Source organism: Candida parapsilosis, contig 005809 (genome assembly GCF_000182765.1).
Source record: "Candida parapsilosis strain CDC317 annotated contig 005809".
NCBI classification, from domain to species: domain Eukaryota; kingdom Fungi; phylum Ascomycota; class Pichiomycetes; order Serinales; family Debaryomycetaceae; genus Lodderomyces; species Lodderomyces parapsilosis.
Genome location: NW_023503281.1, coordinates 1,002,623 through 1,027,024, shown reverse-complemented (window position 1 = coordinate 1,027,024; position 24,402 = coordinate 1,002,623). Strand labels below are relative to the sequence as shown.

At 38.9% G+C, this 24,402-nt stretch overlaps 10 protein-coding genes across 10 annotated transcripts; 7 read left to right on the top strand and 3 right to left on the bottom strand. All coding sequences in view use genetic code 12, as the record gives it.

Annotated features, from left to right (window-relative positions):
- Positions 1-201: 201 nt before the first annotated feature.
- Positions 202-1,251, top strand: CDC28 (cyclin-dependent serine/threonine-protein kinase; the record flags this gene model as incomplete). The annotated part of the gene is made up of 1 exon (XM_036809392.1): positions 202-1,251. One exon carries the CDS (start codon positions 202-204, stop codon positions 1,249-1,251), a length of 1,050 nt encoding a protein of 349 aa, XP_036666033.1.
- A 31-nt stretch (positions 1,252-1,282) lies between these two features.
- Positions 1,283-2,665, bottom strand: CPAR2_205050 (uncharacterized protein; the record flags this gene model as incomplete). Its single annotated transcript, XM_036809391.1, has 1 exon — positions 1,283-2,665. The coding sequence occupies one exon, from the start codon at positions 2,663-2,665 to the stop codon at positions 1,283-1,285; it is 1,383 nt and encodes a 460-aa protein (XP_036666032.1).
- Positions 2,666-3,609: 944 nt separating this feature from the next.
- Positions 3,610-4,446, top strand: CPAR2_205040 (uncharacterized protein; the record flags this gene model as incomplete). The annotated part of the gene is made up of 1 exon (XM_036809389.1): positions 3,610-4,446. One exon carries the CDS (start codon positions 3,610-3,612, stop codon positions 4,444-4,446), a length of 837 nt encoding a protein of 278 aa, XP_036666031.1.
- A 172-nt stretch (positions 4,447-4,618) lies between these two features.
- Positions 4,619-5,686, top strand: CPAR2_205030 (ketoreductase; the record flags this gene model as incomplete). Its single annotated transcript, XM_036809388.1, has 1 exon — positions 4,619-5,686. One exon carries the CDS (start codon positions 4,619-4,621, stop codon positions 5,684-5,686), a length of 1,068 nt encoding a protein of 355 aa, XP_036666030.1.
- Positions 5,687-5,974: 288 nt separating this feature from the next.
- On the top strand, positions 5,975-7,030 carry SIS1 (type II HSP40 co-chaperone; the record flags this gene model as incomplete). The annotated part of the gene is made up of 1 exon (XM_036809387.1): positions 5,975-7,030. One exon carries the CDS (start codon positions 5,975-5,977, stop codon positions 7,028-7,030), a length of 1,056 nt encoding a protein of 351 aa, XP_036666029.1.
- Positions 7,031-7,162: 132 nt separating this feature from the next.
- On the top strand, positions 7,163-8,137 carry CPAR2_205010 (TOR complex subunit; the record flags this gene model as incomplete). Its single annotated transcript, XM_036809386.1, has 1 exon — positions 7,163-8,137. The coding sequence occupies one exon, from the start codon at positions 7,163-7,165 to the stop codon at positions 8,135-8,137; it is 975 nt and encodes a 324-aa protein (XP_036666028.1).
- A 62-nt stretch (positions 8,138-8,199) lies between these two features.
- CPAR2_205000 (uncharacterized protein) lies at positions 8,200-10,059 on the bottom strand (the record flags this gene model as incomplete). Its single annotated transcript, XM_036809385.1, has 1 exon — positions 8,200-10,059. One exon carries the CDS (start codon positions 10,057-10,059, stop codon positions 8,200-8,202), a length of 1,860 nt encoding a protein of 619 aa, XP_036666027.1.
- Positions 10,060-10,602: 543 nt separating this feature from the next.
- Positions 10,603-13,365, bottom strand: RFX1 (Rfx1p; the record flags this gene model as incomplete). Its single annotated transcript, XM_036809384.1, has 1 exon — positions 10,603-13,365. One exon carries the CDS (start codon positions 13,363-13,365, stop codon positions 10,603-10,605), a length of 2,763 nt encoding a protein of 920 aa, XP_036666026.1.
- Positions 13,366-14,666: 1,301 nt separating this feature from the next.
- On the top strand, positions 14,667-15,530 carry RPL7 (Rpl7p; the record flags this gene model as incomplete). Its single annotated transcript, XM_036809383.1, has 1 exon — positions 14,667-15,530. The coding sequence occupies one exon, from the start codon at positions 14,667-14,669 to the stop codon at positions 15,528-15,530; it is 864 nt and encodes a 287-aa protein (XP_036666025.1).
- A 5,406-nt stretch (positions 15,531-20,936) lies between these two features.
- CPAR2_204970 (uncharacterized protein) lies at positions 20,937-23,204 on the top strand (the record flags this gene model as incomplete). The annotated part of the gene is made up of 1 exon (XM_036809382.1): positions 20,937-23,204. One exon carries the CDS (start codon positions 20,937-20,939, stop codon positions 23,202-23,204), a length of 2,268 nt encoding a protein of 755 aa, XP_036666024.1.
- Between the last annotated feature and the right edge of the window lie 1,198 nt (positions 23,205-24,402).

Sequence of the window (24,402 nt, the reverse complement as noted above, 5' to 3'; positions counted from 1 at the left end):
TACAGTTGTGTTCCTTTCATAAAGTCGATAACAATTCTGTGCTAGTTGGAAAGAGCTAACTATTCTAAGCCTAAGTCACTCAACTGACTGAATCAACCCACCAAACACTGGACAAAGTCTTTCTTTTTATCTTTCTTCTTCGAAATCTTGCATCACCCAGCATTCGATACAGATCTGACATATATTCACATATATTACATCATGGTTGAGTTATCAGATTACCAACGACAAGAAAAAGTAGGAGAAGGTACTTATGGTGTCGTTTATAAGGCCCTCGACACCAAGCACAACAATAGGGTAGTAGCACTCAAGAAAATCAGACTTGAATCGGAAGATGAAGGTGTTCCATCTACTGCCATTCGAGAGATTTCCCTTTTGAAAGAAATGAAAAACGACAACATTGTTCGTCTTTATGACATTATCCATTCCGATTCTCACAAATTGTACTTGGTGTTTGAATTTTTGGATTTAGATTTGAAGAAATATATGGAATCAATCCCACCTCAATCAAATACGGGTTTAGAGCCACAAATGGTTAAACGATTCATGAATCAATTGATTCGAGGAATCAAGCATTGCCATGCTCATCGTGTCTTGCATCGAGATTTAAAACCGCAGAATTTGTTGATTGATAAAGAAGGAAATTTGAAATTGGCTGATTTTGGATTAGCTAGAGCGTTTGGGGTTCCATTAAGGGCGTATACTCACGAAGTGGTTACACTATGGTACAGAGCACCAGAGATTTTGCTTGGTGGGAAACAATACTCTACTGGAGTAGATATGTGGTCAGTGGGGTGCATTTTTGCGGAAATGTGTAATAGGAAACCATTGTTCCCAGGAGATTCAGAAATTGATGAAATTTTCCGTATTTTTAGAATATTGGGTACTCCCAATGAAACTATTTGGCCTGATGTCAATTACTTGCCCGATTTCAAACCGGGGTTCCCTCAATGGAAGAAACGCGATTTGAAAGAATTTGTCCCCAGTTTAGATGCCAATGGTATTGACTTGTTGGAACAAATGTTGGTTTATGATCCAAGCAAGAGGATTAGTGCTAAACGTGCATTGGTGCATCCTTATTTCCGTGACGATGGTAATGATCCGCTGCTGAATCATGATATATTTGGACAAAATGGGGTAGCTGCTCATGGTGGTGCTGGCGGGGCTAATTTTGGTATGGAGAGGAGATTAGACGATGGTGTTGTTACTGGAGAAGATGTGAGCTTTTCACGATCGGTAAACATGGGTTAAATAAAAGTAGAATTGCTATATATGTAGTGTTCTAGCTCAACTTGGATCGACAAAAATTGTGCAACTTGTTGTAGAAATAAAGTAAAAGAATAAGCAAAATATATCGAATCTTGACTGGCTCGTCATCTGAAGTGTCATCTTCAGTGGGAGTTTGTGGTGGAGTTACTGATGAAGTTTCCCTCTCTCGGGATGTAAAATCTTGCGATTCTTTATAATAAGGACTAGCGGGACTATGTGGATGCGCATATTGTGATGGCAAATGTTGCCACGATCCCTCTCTCGAAATTCTATAAGGCTCCATATCTTCATTAATGAGTACTTCCAGAGCATCATCATCTGAATCAAATTCGAAGGCTGTAGGTCGCTGCACTACCAGAGTGTTGGCCTTGAGAGCAGGGGCGTTTTGTAAAGGTACACCACCACCACGTCGTTTATGCTGCAACGGTGAGCAGTTAGGCAGGTCGTGATATGATGCACCTCGTTGCTGGTGAAGTGCGGCGCGCAACAGCAGTCCACTCAAAGTCTTGATTGGTGGTAGCTTATCTGAAATTGGTATTACTTCACAACAATCACTAAATGAAACTACACGTTTCACTTTGGTGTTTAATTTGCGATTCTCGGTAATCGTTTTCACTTCCGTTTGTATGTGCTTAATTCGACTGAGCATGAAATCAGAGCCGTGATTTAGCATATTCATTCTTTGTGAAGCGTGAAAGTTTCTCAACTTGAGCTTATCCAATTGGTCTTTTATACGGAAAAACGAATTGTCCACCTGCTGATGGAGATGCGCCACTTCATCAATAACTTGTCGCAAGGTTTGCCTAGTCTTGTAATCAATGACTATGTCTTTGCGAAGTGTACCATCCAAGTAGTGATCAATATAGCCTAGACCAACCACATCATCAACCACATCATCAACCACATCATCAACCACATCATCAACCACATCATCACCGCCACCAGATGATGCGGTTAAGTCGTGTGGCTGTTCCACCAATGGTGTTGGGATTGGCATCATTAGCAGTTGCTGCAGCGTATATTGTAGTTCCATCAACGACGAAGTTTCATCAGAATCGGCACCTTCATCTAAATCATCATGAGAAATTTCTCCATCGCTTACATCAGGCAATGATTCCGGCAGGTGCATTGCTATCTCCTCATGTGACAGAATTGCTTTCAAATTATCCATTTCCGAATCGGTCTTGTTTTGCAATAATTGACGTAAAATGTCCCATGTTTCTGATTTGGATAAAGTTTGCTTATCTTTGCATTCTTCAATGAGCTTTGCGCTCAATTGAGGGAAACTTGTCTCATCCAGTTGTTGCAAATCATGGTCACCACCCCTTTGTACCTTGATCAATTTTTGTGCCAATTTCATCAAGTCTTGAGTGGGGTTATATGAAGTCTCTTGCATGGTTGAATTCCATATTTGTTCAAATACTGGGGACAAATGATCAATCTTTTGTTTGAGCGGTGCCATTTCTGGACTTGAAGGTAAATAGTCCATCATGTGCAAATACAAAGGATTCTGAATTGTGGCTAATTCTCAAAAACAATAGATCAAAATATTCTACTGCTGATGGATTTGCGTGCAGATTTATAAAATTTGAAAGAGTTGCGGAGACGTTGTTTTGCCCCCTTGTTAGCTGTAACAACGTATCCGACGTAGTAGTGGGCTCTGAATACCTTATATGGAGCGTTTGACTTGTTGTGTAAATCTGTTATTTTTTTTTTGTCTCCTTTCAATAAAAAAGGATCTTCATTTTAAAATCAAAACGTTTGTTTTTGTAACCGAAAAGATTTAACCTTAAAATCCCTCTCTCTTTGTATATATTTTGGTGACAAGGGCACGCACAGTTTTACCGCATTAGGAAATGTGATTGCAAAAATACCAAAATAACAACTTGAGAGTAAAGCACACGTACACATATGGATGAGAGGAAGAAGCCACATTGAATGCGTTGTGGTTACACTTTGTCAATATACGTTGCATGTTGATGTTTTTGGTCCTTCTATAGTAACCCCATGCTTCAGATAAGAATGCTACAGCAAGCAATGGTGTTCTAGAATCTCTTTAACTCAAAGTACGTATCATTCAGTGCAGGCATTGTTTCTTGGACTCTTCGCATTTTTTCAAAAAAATCATAAATGGATCCGCCTTAAAAATTTGTTTATGCACTTGATAGAAACGTTTTTGGACGAGCCTCGGCATGACCTTTGTCATAATGAAGATGTCGCAAAAACATTATTGCGACAATGTTTTTCAAAGAAAAGAAAAAACTAAAAACAAAAAAAAAAAAAAAAAAAGACTTTGTGATTACTGTCAACCAACTTCATCCACATTGCATATAACACATCATGTCATACGACTCTTATAGAGGCTCTGCTGGAGGAAGGGGAGGCGATTCCAATAGAGGTAGTGGCTATCGCGATGACTACCACAGCTCGAGTAATTCTTATCGAGGCGGCTATAGAGGTCGAGGTGGTGGCAGAGGAGGAAGAGGACTACCGTATCGTGGTGGTCGTGGAAGCTATAATGGAGGCTACAACTCGCAGTACTATGGCAGTCCCCATAGAGGTCGTGGCGGAGGACATTACAATAAATTTAACAGTTTCAGCGGACATGACGATAGAAGCAGAGGCAGTTCATATTCTGAGAATGAAGAACGAGAAGAGGGGCAATCTCCTCAATCTATGGAAAATAGACAAGGAAGTGTCGAGTATGATGAAGATGATGGTGGTGGACTCCTAGGGCCAGATGCATCTTATGGACGTGGTGGTCGTCGAGGGGGTCGTGGGGGTGGTCGTGGTGGTGATGTTTACAGAGGGGGATCTTTCCGAGGTAGTGGCTACAAAAGTCGAAACGGAAGCATACATCATCTGGGTGAGTTTTACAGGTCTGGCGGTGTAGTGGATAAAAGCTCTCGTCATTACAAGGACTTCCTACATGATACAAAATTAAAAGAGTTTCAAAACCCGTGGATAAACATCATGGGAATAACAGATGAAGCACAACAAGCAAGTTTAGAGGCTAACTACAATGAGCAAACCGCTACTGATGAAACTATTCGGGAACTACAAAGGAAAAAGATGAAATTGGAAATGGCAATCTCGAGTTTGGAGAAACATGCGGCTAGAGAAGAATTGCACGTGCAGCTAACAACAGAGAAATTGGACGAATTTGTGTATATGTAATGGTAATGGGAATTTTGTATTTCCTTATTGTATCCTTGTAAAAACTTGCTCTGTGTATACTCTCCCTATCCGCGTTTGAACTCGATTCTCGAATCTGCTCAACAAAAAAAAAAAATCGAAAACCAAGAATTTACAAGGACAACCCATAACCCAAAGCTTCTTCTTATTCACCATGTCAATAATAGAAGAACTATTCCAATCGCTTCCTAATAACCCAATTGTATACTACACATTGGTGTTTGCCTTACTAGTTGGTGTTTTCAAGTTAACCACTTTTGTTCTCAAATTTGGTTCCTTACTTTTTGACATTTTTGTCGTACCTCCCGTCGATTTCGTTAAGTATGGTGCACACAGTGGCAAATGGGCAGTTGTCACCGGTGCTTCTGACGGAATTGGGAAGGAGTTTGCTTTGCAGTTGGCTAAACGTGGATTGGCTATTGTGTTGGTGTCAAGAACGAAATCAAAATTGGAGGCTGTGGCTGAAGAAATTACTGCCAAATACAAGGTTGACACTAGAATTGTTCCATTTGATGCGGCACTGGATGATGACTCTAACTACTTGGAGTTGGAAAAGACGGTTTATGACTTACCAATTACTGTTTTGATCAACAATGTTGGACAATCTCACTCCATCCCAGTTCCATTCTTGGAAACTGATGCTACTGAGTTGAGAAACATCATAACCATTAACAACACAGCTACGTTGAGAATCACTCAAGTTATTGCGCCAATTATTGCTGCTACTGTTGAAAAATCACGTGGCGCAACTAGAGGTCTTATTTTGACAATGGGTTCTTTTGGTGGATTGTTGCCCACCCCTTATTTGGCTGTTTACTCTGGCTCCAAAGCCTTTTTACAACAATGGTCAAATGCATTGGCTGGAGAATTAAACCCTGAAGGTATTGATGTTGAGTTGGTCATTTCATATTTGGTAACCTCAGCGATGTCCAAGATTAGACGTTCATCATTGACAATTCCGAATGCAAAAGACTTTGTTGCTTCTGCATTGAAAGGAGTTGGTCGCAGAGGTGGTGCCCAAGAGAGGTTTGCTACTACTACACCATACTGGGCACACGCTTTAATGCATTTTGGAATTGATAATACCGTTGGTGTTTATTCCAAGATCGCCAACAAGATTAACCTCAACATGCACAAATCAATTAGACAGAGGGCTTTAAGGAAGAAGGCAAAGACTGCTGCTGCTGCTGGTGCTACTATTAGTGCTGAAAAGAATGATTAGTCTTGAATGGATGTATATATCCGAGATCACGTGTAGAGATAAGGAACATTCTAGAAATGAGATGAATCTTCTCGATTATCGCACAATGAAGAGAAAAAAAATGTGTAGTGTAAAAAAGTTGGTAGCAAATGTTGAACAAAACTGATTCCATGACATTCACCAGATTTTCAAAAAATTGAAAATTAATTGCTATTTTTGTATAGTAATCGATACTTTTTCTTTCGGTCTATAAGTACTTATCCTAATCTCAATTGATTTTCCCATTGGGTTATACAGTCGTCAACAATCATGGTTAAGGATACAAAGCTATACAATTTACTCGGCGTTGAGCCAACTGCTAATGAAGCAGAGATTAAAAAAGGATACAGAAAACAAGCATTGAAATACCATCCTGATAAACCAACTGGAGATACTGAAAAGTTCAAGGAGATTTCCGAAGCATTTGATATTTTGTCCAATCCCGACAAGAGAGAAGTGTATGATCAATACGGTCTAGAAGCAGCAAGAGGTAATGCGCCAGCTGCTGACCCTGGCAATCCATTCGGAGGAGCGGGTGGTGGTGCTGGTGGCTTCAACTTTGGTGGTGGAAGTGGTGGTGGTTTCAGGTCCTCAGGTGGAGGTTTCTCTCAAGCCGATGCATTCAACATCTTTTCACAAATGGGTGGTTTTGGTATGGGAGATGATGGTTTCACTTTTAGTCTGAGTGGTTTCGGTGGTGGTGCTGGTGGGTCTCCATTTGGTGGTGGCGCTGGCGGTTTCAGATCAGCTGGTGGTGGTATGCCAGGTGGATTTGGTGGTCGCCAGCAGCAAAGACCAGAACCAGATACTGTATCAATACAACTACCAGTATCCTTGGAAGACTTGTATAAAGGTGCTACTAAAAAGATGAAGATTACTAGAAAAGATGCCAATGGAACCAGAGAACAAAAAGTATTGGAAGTTAATATAAAACCAGGCTGGAAGTCAGGTACAAAGATCAATTTCGCCAACGAAGGTGACTACCAACCAGAATGTGGTGCCAGACAAACTATACAATTTGTTATACAAGAGAAACCCAACCCCATCTTCAAGAGGGATGGAAACGATATAAAGATGAATGTTCATTTATCATTCAAGGAATCACTTTGTGGGTTTGAAAAGGATGTTACCACTTTGGACGGAAGAAGGATTTCATTAAGTAGATCCAGTCCCGTTCAACCAAACTCAACCACAAACTACCCAGGTTTGGGAATGCCAATAAGTAAAAGTCCTGGTCAAAAAGGTGATTTGGAAATCACATACAAGGTCGACTATCCATCATCATTAACCCCAGCACAAAAGCAAGCTATTTTGGACAACTTCTGAGAGCCGTTGCTGCTTGTTATGTAACGTATAGAGAGTAATGCATATAATTCTAAAGACTCTTGCTTTTTGTTTTGTATAGAATTTACTGGTGCGCGAAAACCAAAAGTTCATTACACTACTAGTGACCATAACATGTCCGTGATACTAGCTTCGGCTGGGTATGATCATACCATTAGATTCTGGGACGCCCTTACTGGTGTGTGCTCAAGAACAATTCAACATACCGACTCTCAAGTCAATCGATTAGAGATTACCTCCGATAAGCGATACCTCGCAGCAGCAGGAAACTTGTATGTGAGATTATACGACATACGGCAAGGTGGAGCTATTGGGAACACATCAGTTCAGAATAATAATGCCGGGTCATCAAATAGCAACAACCCAAACAACAACCCAGTCATGACCTTCGAAGGGCACAGCACAAATGTCACGTCATTAGCATTTCAAGCCGACAACAAATGGATGGTGACATCAAGTGAAGATGGAACTGTGAAAGTATGGGACGTGAGATCGCCGTCCGTGCAACGAAACTATAAACATAATTGCCCCGTAAATGAAGTTGTTATACACCCAAATCAAGGTGAGTTGATCAGTTGTGATCAAGACGGTAATATAAGAGTATGGGACCTTGGTGAAAATCAATGTACGCATCATTTGATCCCTGAAGATGATGTACCAATAAACTCACTAAGTGTTGCCAGCGATGGATCAATGCTTGTTGCTGGAAACAACAAGGGTAACTGCTATGTTTGGAGTATGCTGAATCAAAAGGATCTCACTTCGTTGACACCGGTGACAAAATTTCGATCACATCTGAAGTACATCACTCGAGTGTTGTTGAGCACAGATATGAAACATTTGGCGACCTGTTCAGCAGACCACACAGCAAGAATATGGTCAACAGAACAGAATTTCGCTTTGGAAACCACATTACAAGGGCATCAGAGATGGGTTTGGGATTGTGCATTTAGTGCCGATAGCGCATATCTAGTTACTGCATGCTCCGACCATTACGTGAGGTTGTGGGATCTTTCCAACAGTGAGACCGTAAGGCAGTACAATGGACATCACAAGGGAGCTGTATGTGTAGCATTAAATGATGTATAGAAAAAGCAAAACTTATGTAAACAAAGTGAAAAAAGAAAAGAAACGACGTGGCCCCATTTGTCTCACATGTAGTCATCAGAATCAAAAGTATGAAACAAGGTGACTTGCTCTTGCCTTGCATTGAATATGAGGAAACGGGTCTTTGTGATAAATATGTTGGCATTGGCATAACTAAACAATCTCTCCAAGCAAGAATGAATACTTCTCTTCGACTTGGTGGGATGGTAACCTTGACGAAGTTGCAACAACTTTTCCTCCACGTATTGAGTTTCAAATTTGCACTTGACATGTTTGTAAAAGAAATATGCACATCGGGCAAGTAGTTCCATTGACTCTTCAAATGTACCAAAAAAAGTATCAACCTGCTCCTCCACTAACACAGCCATCAAATTCTCAATTCGTTGTGCCAACTCCATAAACAAACACTCGTCAAAAAACAATTGGCTGCTTAAATCAGCAGGGAACTTGACTGCAAAAAGAACTCGTGCATAATACTTCAACCCCTCCAACCCAGTGTCAAAGTCAGTACACTCACATGCATCATTACTGATCTTTTGGACAATCACATTGAATGGAAAAGTATACAATGCAAATACTTTAGTTGTCATCACCTCATCAATCAATCGTTTGATAAATGAAACTCGGGTGGGGACAATTTGAAAAGTTTCAAGTGTATCAACTAATAATCTAACCAACGCAGGTGCTCCATTTCTCTCAATCAACCCAGCAAATTCTTTTAACAATAAGCTAAAATAACCGTCATCATTGATATTGTAGTTTGATTTTGGAATGAGGATAATTGCAATGAGGAAATTTCGAATTTGAATTTGCCGTGTGTACACATCCAAGTCAAACGGATGAAAGCATTTTGAACAGGATTGTTCCTTCAAGATGGTATTTGGTGTGGTTAGAGTAGCATTTAAACTAGATGACTTGATTTGTTTCAAACATTCGTTGCACTGCATGGTGAAAAACACATCTTGTTTCATTAAACACAACTGACATTGACAATGAAAGTGGTACTTTGTGAGTAACTTGTATGCACGGATTTCAACTGGAGCACCGACGTTGATGTAGTTGACAGTGATTTCCTCATTGGCTTGGATTGGTAAACTGTTAACCACTGAGTACTGTTCATAACCCGATTCAATTTGCAAACAGTTTGGCAAACAACTGTGATTCAAAATAGCAAATTGAGGATCCAAGAATATACCAACACGTTCATGATGGTGATTCATCAATACTGATTGGTTAACCATTACGACATTGACTAAATTTTCCAAAAATTTCCAATTACTCTTTGCCATTTTAATTTGACCCTTTTTGAAAAATTCCATAGCTAAGGAGTACTCTTTGAAATAGGAATGAAACAAGTCAATCATTTGAGCTTTTATTGAGTCCCTCGCATTTCTCAACTCACTAGCAAGACGAATCTGTCGTTGGTGAGTACACAAGTTATTGACTTTGCTGGCAAATTCACTATCCTCTAAATAGTTGAACATGACTAAGAATGTCAATAAAATGATTCTGTTGGTCTCCTTATTGGTCTTAGTGTTGATGATCATGGACTGGAAAATCTCTTGATATTTTGTAATGTACACTGGTGGAGTGTCATTGTAGTCATCAAAAAGAACAGCAATAGTCGTAACATCCATAATGTGTGAACCAATTGTAAAATCAACGTTAGCAACGACACGTCTCTCCCCTGGAATAAGATCTTTACCAACAACCCTCATTCTCTCATTGGATACAGTATCGTAGAATTCCCGCTTACAACTTTCATCACTAGGAAACATATAAACATCCTGGATTAATTTGATAGCCAACCTAAATTTCCAATATTCCGGGCTATCTTTGTTCTTTGAAGTTTCCATTTGAATTTTGGCAATATTAAATTTGTCTAGGGTACTGAGCTGTGACATGATTATGGGAGAAGTGGAGTTTTTTGCAACCAAAAACTTAACTTGGGGGTGGTACTTTTATTGATGGAAACAAAAATGGTATCTAAATGAAACTTTGAAGTGTTTGACATTAGTTGCAATGTTAGTTGCTGTATAGAAGTGTGGAAACTTTAGTTACTTAGTTATGCTGATATATAGGGGTGTTTGTAATGCTGGAGTATGTTTTAAGAACACTCTTCTTTTTTGTGCATCAAATTTTGCAAACCATTTGAATTTTCCTTGATGTAACATTTTTGCACCAGTCGCAAAAGGGCAGCCATAGTCAAACAGCCAGCATCGATTAAGTCAACACAAAAGCCGTGTGGGACTCTCAATTTCCAAGCAAGCTACTGGCAGCCCCTTCACGGCCTCTGAATCTTGATAGAATCACCCTCACAGCATCACATAATCCTAAACCAACCATGAAAAAAGTTATTGAAAGGGGTTTAAAAGTCCACCCCAAAGCATGCTCATTTATTACTCTATACAGTCCGTGTGAAAAAGATTCTTTATAATACGCTCCACCTACCCTAACAAGTCAATGGATGTTTCACAACTTAAATCGTACTCCTCTTCAGCTTGACCCCCAGTGGCTCCACTAGTCTGCCCTTGGTGACTCTCTTCATCTTTTTGTGGCTCATCAGTTCTGTCCCCCAGTTTTGGTTCTTGGCCTTCAGTTGTATATGTCATTAGCTCATCCTGGAAAAATCCACCCACCTCCATTATCCACGCCAAATATTCATCAACCCAACACCTCACTATCCACCATGCTCCAAATCCGTCGCCACTTTTAAGACTTATTTCTCGAAGAATGGACGTCAACAAGTTTGAGGATAGTAGCAAAAACATTCGAGGACTGACAGTGGGGAATTGTGATGGTAATCCACCAACAAAATTGGCATATGTTTGCATGAGTGAACTGTTTTCATCTGAAGGAGTTTCAACTATTTTGACAACCTCTTCACTTAATATGAAAATTAAAGTATTCAAGTTGGATTCATCGGCGCAAGGAACATCTCTTGAAACCATCTCAGTAAAGTTTAGCTTTTGCCAATCTTGCAACATAACTTGTTTTTCAGTATCGTCATTCAATATCCTAGATGCAGTGGATCCAGTTTCAATGACCTTGATTAAACGATTGAGTAAATTGACAAAGTGTTTGGCCATTTTTAATTTCATTGTAATGAAAGTTTTCGAATTTCGTGAGTTGATAATGGAATTAGCTAACGTACGTGTATAGTTTGATGCAATTGTCTTCAACTGATTGATATTTTCCTGAGGCATCAAATATTGCATATGCAATTTGCTCAACATTCGTACCATTTTTTTGTACATGAGCAAATCACATTGCTGCACCCACTCAATCACTGAGTCAGCGGTGTACAACTTGGAAACGGGAGACGATAATATGCTGTTAAAATTGTTGAATGTTGAAAATAGTCGTTTTAGTTGCATGAATCGAAGTGACTCAAATATTGTATTGACATGAACTTTGTACAAGGAGGATAATGTATCAGCGATATCGCGGTCAGTGTCTTTTGGTAGGTATGAATATATGGGTGGTAGTTCTATTGGTGTATATGGATACGACTTGGTGGCTACTGATTCCAGCCCCAAGAGCTTGAATAAATCGGGTACGTACTTCATATGCGACACCAGTGGTAGCTGATCCGAAGTGGGGAACGAGGAGAGCACTGATGGTGAATTGATAGCGCTGTAAGTCGGTGTTTCCCCTCCAAATGTTGATCTTGGTGATTCTTCATACGAGACTGATGAAGTTGTTGACAATGGGGACTGAGCAGCAGAGACTGCGCCGATTCCAGGGCGAACTGGAGATTGCAATTGTAACAGCGTGGCAAAATCTGATCCCAATGATTGTCCTCTGTGATGAGATCGCTGTTGTTGCTGCTGCTGCTGTTTCTGAATCAACTGCAGTTGCATACTTTGCTCACCTTTCAATCGAATTCCACAATAATGATATTTCAGTTGTCCTCTCATTCCCAACCTTCGCGTTGTTATTGTTGGATATAAAATTCTCACCAATTTACCAAAACTGGCAGGAGACAAAGGCGATAGACTATTGTCAGCGCAAATTTGGACATACCTGGCATATATTCTGTTACGAGGTATAACTGCGGTTGGTGAAACCTCACACGATGTCAATAGCCACACCATTCCAAAAACCAGTCGTTGTGTTTCTTTTGTATTTTGGGGCTTTTCTGTCGTTGCTAATGGCGAGGAAGTTGGAAACGTAGCAGATGATCCTTCCTGTGATGTCAATCTCGAACTTGACGATAAGCTGGAAGTGTCATACTCCAGTTCTTTTATTCTTCTTGCCAACTCAGCCAATGGTATGTTTACTTTTGCATGTGCCATACTTTTTAATTCATCCTCGTATGCAGTGGAGTGTAAAACAGATGAGATGGAGGAGTTATTTCTTTTGTGCCTTTTGACATTTAATGGTGGTTGAGGTGGCCCCTTTTGCGCATTCTCTTGTAGTGTATCATACTGTAGTTGTGATGCTATATGTGGTTGCAGTGTGTACAGAGATGAGGTAGTTGTCTGGCTGAATCTACTTTGCTGACTCGACTCATCAAGTGGGTTACCTGTTGATGACAGGCTTGGAACCGGCTCGTATTGTGATTCCAGACTCAGTGCCATTTGTGAAGTTGGATGGTGTGATTCTCCTTGTTGCAACGGTCGCAGGTACTGATGTTGTGGTGGTTGAGGCGGCGGACCTAAAGAAGCGCCATAAGTAGTAGGTTGTTTTGTAAATGCAATGTTACTGTGCTGGTCAGTAACTCTATAATTAGGAAATCGTTGTGATTGAGGCATGCTTAAGTTGATGCTTTCTTGTGTCATATATGCAGGGTGTGAAGAAGCACCGTAATATTGCCCTGGTGGTTGTGACGAAGGAGGTATGCGTTGCGATTGAACATAGGTGGGAGGGTTCAATGGTTGCATATAATGTTGTTCGGGAATTTGTTCTTGAAAGTACTCAGGTTGGGCTTGCAAGGGTGGAAATGTAGTTGGTTGTTGTTGGTATTGCTGATGAGTTGTTGATAATTCCAGATCTGCGGAAGAGAAGTCTTGCAAGGATCCCTGCTGAGGTAGTACATGTTGATATTGTTGAAGAGGTTGCTGTTGCTGTTGCTGTTGCGCTTGCTGTTGCTGTTGCTGTTGCTGTTGCTGTTGCTGTTGCTGTTGCTGTTGCTGTTGCTGTTGCTGTTGCTGTGATTGGGGTAGCTGAGATGACCTTTGTTGGGATGAATAGTGGTCAAGGTTCATATAATCATCAGCTTTTTGGGTCTTGAATGCAATGGGTATCTATGATCTACTAACGTATGCAACAAATGAAACAGTGAAATTGAAGGGTTCTATGTAACAGGTAACCGGGAAACAGAATTAAATGTAACTCACAACGAAGAATGAGCAATAAAAACGAATGCAAAAGGTGTGCAAAGATTGTTGTTGGGTGGTGTTCTTGGTCTTGGTAATGGTAGGGGAGATTGTCAAGTGGTGAAATGTTACCACTATCTTAATAGGCGTAGGATCTGTTGTATGTTAATGAGTTTAGTCTTTTGTTGATAGGAGCAGTTTTGATGTTGAGTAAAAAATAACAATTGTGGTAAGATCTAGGAGTGAATATTATAATATAAATGAGCACGTTACAATATTATTATTTTTGTTGTGTTGTTCCGATAGGGAAAGATCTTGAAGGGGTTGAGTTGGTTTTATACCTGATCTGGTTAAAAATAAAATTAGCAGATCAAATCAAGCTTGAAATTGAAAAATTGAAAAAAAAAAATAAAAAAATAAAAATAAAAAATAAAAATAAAAAATAAAAATGGAAAAACAACTCCATACACAATTAGTTTTGTCATGATACACATCACTATTCAACGAAATGCGCTTCTAAACGAAATTAGACTTATGCTCAATGAACCTCATAGGCATTAGTTCAGAAGCATAATCGTATAAAGATAAATATTTACGTAAGATTAGTCATGGCGTATGACTAAACACAGGCAAACTCTAACATTTGATAGAAAAGTGGGCTCATTTTGCAGTGTCAATTGAGTAAATTCGCATGACGAAAATCGTATTCATCTTCTCGAAGCGGAACACCACAGCCTTGCGATTGGCCATATCCCCGTCTCATCAGTGAGGAGAGACAAAAAGGTCTCACAATGTATTGGAGGTAGGTTATAAAATTGTCCGCATAACTATCGGAACTGCCCTAGTACGTAGTAATAGAAATCAGAACTTACTATCGTATCATGGAAATCATTGATAACGTTTCTTCTCTATGTCAAGTTGAGTGAGGAAATGCACCCTTTTCAGATTGCATCGACCAAAGCTCATACGTCAACCCAAGCACAGCCAATTTTTTGTTCCTAACTTCCTCCATTTTCGCTTCGATCTCGTGCGAACCTTCGCTGCCTTGTTGGAGCGACAGATACATTAGACCTCTCCTTATTTTGAGCCTCACACATCTCATCTCAAGAAAAAAAAAAAAAAAAAAAAACTAAGTTCATCTTACAACCAACCTTTACTCCATTTACAGTACCCAGCACCTCCTTTTAGAAATGGCCATCCTCAACTCCAACCCAGAGATTCTATTACGTAAACGTAAAAATGCTGATCGTAAAAGATTAGAGAAACAGGAGCAAATCAAGGAAAAAATCGCTGCTTCCAAGAAGGCCAAATTACAACAAAAGAATAAATTCATTAGAGCAGAAACTTTACTAAGTAATCACAAGTCCAATGAAATTGAACGCAAGAGGATCAAGAAGGTGTCGAAAAAGATCAATAATAGTAATTTGCCAACTTCAATAAGCAACAGTGGAACTACCACCAATAACGAAGTTCAAGATCAAGGAGAATACAAGTTATTATTTGTCATCAGAATACCTAACCATACAAAGGGACTAAAAATCCCCAAAAAGGCATACCAAATCTTGCAAGTGTTGAAGTTGATTGAATCTAATACCGGTGTATTTGTTAAAGCTAATGAATCGACCATCAAATTATTAGGATTAATTGCCCCATACGTCATCATTGGACAACCATCAATTTCATCAATACGTAAACTATTTCAAAAAAGAGCTCGTATAATGGTTGACGAAACCGATGCCGAAACTGGCGAGATTCAATCAAAGGTGGTTAAATTGGACAATAATCAAGTAGTTGAAGACAAATTTGAAGAATTGGGGCTTATTTGCATTGAAGATTTGATTTATGAATTGATAAATTTGAGCGACAATTTTATTGCCATCACTTCATGGTTGTTGCCGTTTAAATTGAATGCGCCGGTTAATGGATGGGGACCACAAGCTAAATTGGCGAGATTGCAATATGCAAACGATCATAAAGTGGAAGTGTCATTGGCTCAAGATTACAAGTTGAAGGAAGTTGAAGATTTTGATTCTATTATTGATCAGCAAAATTAGTGTTGCTTTGAAAGAAATATATGGGAGTTTTTCCTTAGAGACTTTAAGTATATGAAGCTGTATGTACACAATTTAGCGCATAGATGTAATTTGCATAGGGGAGGTGGTAATGCACTGTAGTGTTGCGCTAATCTTGAAATCAGTGTGTTGTTAAAGTGGAAACAAACTTTGCGTGTAAAAGCTTCAAGGAGTACATTTGTGGGACGGAAACGCGGGATACATTCCATACATTTCTACTTGCCTTCTCGTCGGGACGCCTCCTTGCCTTATCTCTATCTACACTACAGATCGACTAAAAGATCAACCCTGGTGACCTGTATTGCAATAAGATCTCCAAAAAGAAAATTCTACAATGCAATCGTCGATCTTTTTGCTGTATAGGGGACATACAGAGGAATAAAATGCAATGTAGAACTTGTTAAACACAAGGGCAGTTCTATGCAAACCATATCTTACTTATTCATATCCAGTCTCTGATCGGCAATCCTTTCGAATATAAATTAACCTGTATAGAAGGACGCATTTAGTATTATCTTTTAGCCATTGCTACATTGAAATCAAAATAGCACTTCAAGCTTCTTATTGTTAAGATAGTGACGTCAACTTTCGAGAACAAAGGGCTTATCACGGTTGGGTAAATCCGTTATTTTTGTTGGTTGCAATGAATGGAAAAAGAGTTTGATTTTGTTTTCGCCAATTCTTTCCTACGATGCTATAAAGGAAAAGCGCATAACCATGATCCACTCTGTTCATGGTAATGTTAGGTGATTCAACTCATATCCGCGGTTAAGTCACTTCTTCGAAAAAGCTAGAGTCATGGATAGTAGATGATGATAATTTGCAATCGTTGAAAAGCTTATTAGGCTACTTTCGACCGGAAGATACAAAACAATCACTGGAGTTGCGATTAACTTATTCATCCAAGCTTTCATGTGATCTCCGCTGGCATGTGATTCTCAACTCCGGAAAAGAAATCGGTGTGCCAAATTTCTATCTCTCTGACGCTTTTGAGTATCCCCGGCTATATGAGGTCAAAAGTATGAACTTTGATATTCACGTATATACTAATTGCACTTGGGATAGGGAAAAAAGAAGTAGAAACAATGAGGGGTAAATTCATGTCATTTCGGAAAGGTTTTTTGCGAAATCGAACAAAAAAAGTACTAAAATTCGAAATGCAAAAAAGCAACCGAGGCGGGCAAACGCATGTGCCAACATCGTTGTGGTTGGTACATCAAGGTGAGCACAAAACTGTGCGAAGATTTAATTTGTGGCGAAAACCAAGCCAAACAATAACTAGTTGTGGTTATTTTCTCTCGAAGAAGACGAAGAAGAAAGTCGAGTAGGATGTTACGGCGAAAACACAAAGAACAAGTTTGGAATCTGTCAATAAAAGATAAAAAAATATTCCGGAACTTACTTTTGTGTGAATTTTATGGTTTCAATACCGTGTGGAAGAGTAAACATTGGTAAAAGTAGTTGTTTCAACATTTTGAAATTTTCTTTGCTTCAAAATTCAAGTGAAATTTGTTGTCATTCAAAGGCACTCCTAAACTCTCTAAAAATTGCCCAGAAGGTAGTCTCTTGTTCCCCCGCTCATGTGCTTGGTTTGTTACGTCAACAACTCTAAATTGAAGTCTTATGTAAGGAGTTAACGAGTTTAAAAAAGTATAAAGTTGAAAAAGCAAAGGACTTCGTTTGTGCATAGAGGTTACATTGGAAAACAACCATTTGGCTCAAGAAAGAAAAAAAAAGAGAAAAACACACACATCCAATTATGATCATAAGCAAAAAAAGCATTAACGATATCTTGCTTAAATCGCATCCACTCAGAGTACCAGAGGATCAAGAGCGGAGCGTATTTTTCGCACTCCGTTCGCTTCGTATTCTTCTATACGTCTAAGCATGAAGCGACAGGGCCCACGCCTTTGTCAACTTCTTGGCAAGCTCAACTACGAACAGCATGTTTTGATAAAAACTTCCTCTAATACGCAGAGTTTAGGGAGTTGCGAACCACGAGAAACAACGGAATTGTCAAAGGCTAAAACTTTCGTCCGGAAGTTAAAAACTACAAACAATCAAACCTCTTCTCATTAATACTTTCTATTTTTGTTTTTTATTTTTTTTTTTTTGGTTTCAAAAGCTTTTGTTCCGTCCCTATTGTCTTCGCTTGTGCAATTTCAGAAATTCCGCTTCCATTCTGGTTACATTCTTGTTCATTGCTCCCGGAAATGGCGAAAACAGTTGCACATTTAGAAAAATAAACAACCAGTTCAAGAATAATCTGAAATTAATACAATGTTGAGATTGGCACATTCCATTCGCTTCGCTCTACTGCTGCGCAATGGCACCCATTGTGTGTATAGAGCGTTATAGATTTTGCGTAGGTTGCCGATTTTTCCAGTAGTCCCAGTGGTCCCGCATCCGAATCATCCACTCAATCGCGGTTAAAATGCAACATCCAAACGCATTATTGTTATTGTGTTTTTATCTCTCATGCACCAGCCTCAAAAATTGAGAGGTATGGTAGTGTATCCCGTACCAAATTTAGCTTTATCCTTTTTTTGTTTTTTGGTTTTAACTACACAAAAAAGCAACTCGAATGAGCGCAAGAGCATATTGAAAAGGTTCTTTTTTTTCGGCTTCAGCCGCTAGTGAACAGGGAGACTTCTAAAAGTTGCAGGAAATAATACAGCTGCTTACCTTTGGGGGGGGGGGGGGGGCAAAACATTTGTATCCAGAAGAAGAAAGTGATTTTTTCGAAGCTTCAGCCCTCGGTAGGAGTTACCTTTTTGTGTGTCTAAAATTTCTGCGCAACTTTACACAACTATGGAGTTTGGCCACTTGTTACACAAACATAGCTACTCTACCAAAAATTGATTATCTGTGCTTCTTGTAATTCTTGTTTTTTTATTTCTATTATAATTGAGTTCTTTGTGTGAAGTTCTGCGATAAAGATATTTTGTTGGGTTTAGTCTTGTTCGATTGGACAAGGTAAGGTTTTTATTTGGTACACTTTATGTAGGTATAGTTGGATACCAATAATTGGGACTTTTCTTTCTATTGCAACTTCAGTCATTCACAACTAGAAAACGGCAAATCAAAGAATGAGGGATTATATGTGTGCGGATTTAAGGTTTTCTAGTTAGCTTTATTTATCATGAGTTAGCCAAAACCTAGTCTCTTTTTTTTGGCTATTTTACTTTACTTTAGCCACTTGTGCATAAATAAAATTCTCAGAAGAAATTAGAACTAATGGGAATATGTAGAACATCATGCAAAAAGTCCAGTTGATAAACGTGAACTACCATATCGTAAAAAAGCGATATAGAGCTCGAAAAGTGAAAGTTACGATTCAGCATCGTAAATGTTTAGGTCGTTGCTTTGGATACACTAGCATAAACTCATAACTGGTGAGCTCGAAAATGCACACTTTTAAAGTAAACACTAAATCCATTCAAAAATAATATTCTTAAAATTTGGTTAAATAACCGTAATTACATAGTATCGCACTGTGTAACACCATTCTCTTGTGTGAATAGAGAGAAGTACGATGGATACGTACGTAGTCTCTCGGTGGTAGTGTAAATAGAGCCAAAACTAAACCTTTTTAATCTAAAATTACATTTTGTGCAACACTTGTTTTCCTCACATAATCCTGGCAAACGTATGCAAATGTAACAAGCAAAGCACACATAACTTGTGATATTGTGTATCTCTTTCTCTTTTGTTGCTTCGTTTTTTTGTTTTTTTTTAGGGAAAAATATAACACACTCAGCTTATTTTATCATCTGATTTTGAAGAAGACTCAGATGGTAACATGGTGATGGAATGCACTGGAAGACCCGTCAAAAGTTAACCACTGTTTTTTTATGGCTTCTATTGTTTTAATTTGTCTCAACTCTGTCTCTGGTTTGTAGTCTTTTTGGATCTTTCTGCATGTTATCTTACAGTATAATTGGACACTGCTTACTGTGTGTAAGTGTGTGTGTTTGGTACCACCGTAAGATGCGCCCATCAAGAGTCACATTGTTATCACAACGCACGCCCTCATTAACTAACCTCTAGGCGGACCAAGTCGCCTCTTCAAATCACTCACCACCACTGTGAACCCCCACCTGTAACTGTACTCAGCGTTTTCCTGTTTGGGGTGGTTGCATTACAGGTCTAGACCCTTGCTTCGATTCTACCAAATAAAACCTCAGACCAAGGATTATGTGTGACTAAGAACCGCCGGATGTCTTGGAAATTGATACGTTTGAACTTTTTATTGTTGTTGTAGCCGCCTTTCTTGAAAGTTGCTTTTTGATTTCAGCGGGGCAGTTTTCCCGTTGGATGCAAACTTTAGAATATATGCTCATATGCTCTTTCTTGCTTTTGTTTTTTGTCACACATGCTCCTCCAATCTTGTGGCAGTTGCTGATCGAAGTAAGGGAGGATGAGAGAGAAGGAATGTTTCCAGTCGATCCGTGTTTCAACATATACGTTTGGAAGTCTTGCATCCTTTTGTATCTCCCCTATTTGAATATGTACTTATTGGTACTTGTAAGACATTCTTTGTCTATGAACAATAATAAGAGTCTCTACAGAATAGCTCTTTTGGTGAAAAAGCAAATATAATAATTGATACTTTTGTGTTCAATTTTATGCTTTTTGTTTTTGTTGCAATGAAATATCCCATTGTACATAAAGTCTAAAAAAACAATAAAACCAAGACAAATAAAAATAAAGCAACAAGTATGAGCCTTTTTCAATTACATACAAACGCACAATATATGCATTTACTTGAGATACTGTATAGTACTCTCTTTGACCAAACATCACACAATGCAAGTCAAACATCAACAAGAATAGAATGCTCTCTCCCCAAGGAAAACCTCGCTTTTCTTTTTCTTTCTCTTTCTCTTTCTCGCCCCTACTTTTTGTGTTACAAGAACTATAACCCTACCTAAATATTATATTTTTTTTTATTTTATTTTATTATTTTGTTTATATAAATACCCACAACATCTTGGTACCTTTTTGTTTACATGTTTTTACATATATTGTCCCCCTTTATCTTTTCTCATATCACATTTATACAAACTATAACTACATAAACACTCATAGAAGAAAAAGCGGGATCTCCAGTTTCCAGTTTAAATACTTTTTTTTTGCAATTTGATTTATATTTTCATTTTTTTTCTTGTTGATTCCCTAGACTCAAGTCAAGAACCCTCGTGGTCACTAAAACTCCTAACACATATACTAAGGGAATTCACAGATCTGAAACTGTACGAATTCATCGATTTTATTCCGATTAACTTACTCATAAAGAGGGACGTCTCAATCTGAATCAGACGCTTTGTTCACAGTATCAACTATATTATCACTTGAGTCATTTCCCGCCCCAAATTTATTCCGAAAATGGCAGGCTTGTTAGATCTATTGAATGCTGATGAAATACTCAATAGGCAACAGCAACAACGAGAAAAACAAACTCGTGGGCAAGAAGACTCGCAAGCACATCATCAACAAGATCTTCATACTGTCAGCCACAATCACTGTTTCGGATCGGCTCAATATCACGATCAGAAATCTCCTAGAGCTTTTATTACACCGCCACCCACATACTCGTGGAAAGGCAATTCAACTGCTAATTTTACAGATCCATTATCGAGTATCAAGTCGGAAAATCAACTTGCCTCTTCAATGTCTTCTATAAATTCATCACCTATCGAACTTGAAAGGAATATGTCTATGGTTATTAAACAAGAGCTGACAAGGGATGTCAATACGGCTTTTTCTTCAGTATCACCACAACAACCATGTTCACCTTCAAAGTTGTCAGTTACCGAAACAGGATTGTTGAGCTCTTTTACCCCCAAGAGTGTCGCTGCCAACAAGTCGGCATTACCCTCCGATTCACACAAACCACTTTTTCAATTACGTGACAAGATCCCCAAATCCAAAATCAATAAGCGTATTCTTGCCAATAAACGATTTGTCAAGTTTGCCATACGACGTAAGTACTCCACCAAGAAAAAGATTAGTGACACTCGTCAACTGAAGTTGCATATCAAGTCATTAAAAGCAGGTATCAAGATCAAGTTGACAAAATGTGATGACTTGTTTAGTTTATATCACTGTTTAATACCATTCACTGATGAACGAAAGATTTACAGTTTGTTTAAGGATGACACAGCTATTAGAGAGTATAACGAGACAGTTGCTGAGTACGCCAATACAAGTGATATCAAACTGCAAAGTAACAACAACATGAACAAGTGTCTTGTCTCAAAAGGCCTACAACTAATTGATAATAATGTGGTTGACTTAACTGAGTATTCCAACAAAATTATTAAATCATTTACTAGTGAACTGAACCAATCTACACCAACGTTTAATTCACTAGATACTGCAGTAAATACACTTTTCAACTCCAAAGAGTTTACCTTGGTTCGTATAACAAGATCAACAACCGATGATATTCATGGATCATCGATTTTGAAATTGGAAACTGCAACGCCTGGTGATTACACATTGATTGATGATGAAGAAAACTCGGATGAAATGTTACATTCACTTGGAAATCAAGGTGAAGTTCCCAACAATTTGTTTTTCAAAAAGATTATTGCTAGACCACGGTACAAGAGTAATATGAAGATTTATTTCATCCCTTGTGATCGAGTTAATTATTCATTGTACACGGATTGTCGTTCATTTGAACGTGATTTGTTTAATGGTATTTTGCAAGTTGCATTTGAAGATTTGGAGCAATGTCTTTGTCATGGCATAAAGGGGTTGGACAAGGTTGATGCTGATGATGTGAGTGGAGTTAAGCGAGTTTTTGGGTTTGCGAGAAATGTGTATTGTACGTTTCCTGTGGAGGATGCTTTGAAGAGGTTTAAGCTCAGTTTAATTGAGAGTTTGAAAAGTGGAATGGAGGAAGAAATGGGCGAAGATGATGTAGTTGAAGAAGCCAACGACTTGGTCAGAGATATTCCTACTTTTCACGGTATCACAACACCACAAACTCAAACATTGCCACCACCTCAAGTTGAGTCACCATTAGGCATAAATCCTATTCAGAATCAAACCACCCCACAACAACTGCAACAACTGCAACAGCAGCGGCAACAGCAGCGGCAACAACAACACGCATTCAACAGTTTGCAATCACCGCAGTATCCAGTTCCATCTTCAATTCCACAACCACCATTTGCATCCCGATCGTTTTCATTTGATGGTCATTTTGGTGGCAAAACTCTTCAACCACATCATTCATGGCCCCAAGCAGATTCCAAAAAACAATCACCTGTAGCATTTGTCAATAATAGTGTGTCTCCTCGTCAACAGGGACTAAGCTACCCTCCACCACCCGCAATTGCACCAACAACAAAGTTTTCATCTATTGACGTTCCACGTCGCTTACTGTTACCACAACAACCATTGAGACTGCTCGCTGCACCCGTCCACAATGAGTATGTACAATTGCCCCCATTGGTTACATTACCACAAACACCAAGAACTTCAATAATCAAGGAAGATCATCTTACATTCTCGCCAGTGGCCTTGCAGCAAAGTCCACCAACACAATCGTATTATAGCTCACGTATATTGCCTCCATTAAACACTATGTCTACAATGCCAATGCCAAGAGGTCAATATTTCCATTTCCAGCCAAGACTGTGATTTTTTGATTCCCATACCACTTCATTTCTGAGTTTATTCATTGCATTTTCCAGCCCCATTATGTGATTTACTACTTCAGTTCTTCGGATGGTTTGTTGTACTTCATAGGATAGATGTTGAAGAGCGTATTCATTTTGCATAGCCGTTGCATTCTATCACTATTCGGACAATTGTTTGTAATTTGTTATACTCCCATGTCCATGTGTGTGTATAAAGTGTGTAATAACTTCAATTTACGAGCCAAGTCTAGACCTTTATGCAGAAAAATATCACTTTCCTAATTGGGAAGTGTACTGCGGTACGGATGCATTTTTCTGGCTTAACTATGGTGATCCCTTGAGAAAATGAATATTTCAAAGAAATATTCTGCATGTGTGACTGTGCGCGACCTTTATTCACATGAGTGTACACAAAGTTTATAAAATACAATAGGCATTTGTTTAGACCAATATCACAAAGATTGGTTATTTTAAAGAGTTTGCGCATTATGCACCTTACAGATAAAAGAAAACCTCAACAATAACCAAAGCTCAGTTTTGCGAGTCCTTTTACTTGTTGGGTTTCACACAACGAAAAGTTGTAAGGGAGTGCTTATTTTTACACCCTTGTCGACGATCTCCGTCTAATATTGTTACGATAAAGCATGGAAATGTCTCACACCTGATAAGAATGTTCTTAGCTGGAACAAGCGAGGCTAAAACATTCTGATTTTAATAGTATCTCTGTATTCGCAAATGCATTCTTGTCCCTATTTTCAAATTGAACGTATCCCCCTCTACAAGTGCTAACAGACAATTCCCCCCCCTTACGCCATGTAACTCTCTCCGAAATCTATTATAAGTTATGTATTGCCAAGAGTAGCTACGACAATCTTTTGCGATCAACCAAAAGGACCAAAAAAATGGAACAATAGTAGTACTATAGCCACTACACAAAGTTGTCATTCTCAAATTTTGACTTAGGTTATGAGCTCATTAGAAAAGAAAAAGGATTCACGGAGTAAGCTGGCTTTGTGTAGTTTTTGCATTTGTTGGGGAAATCCAAGGGCATACGGTGATCCTGTGTGTAGCTGCCCACAAAGAGAATCCATTGATAAGAATTCTCGTAATGTGTCTCGAAGTGGGGAAGTACATTACACCGCAGATTTTATACTGGACAAACGTGTCCAGGTTCTTTAAGGCGTCATGTTTCCATTCAA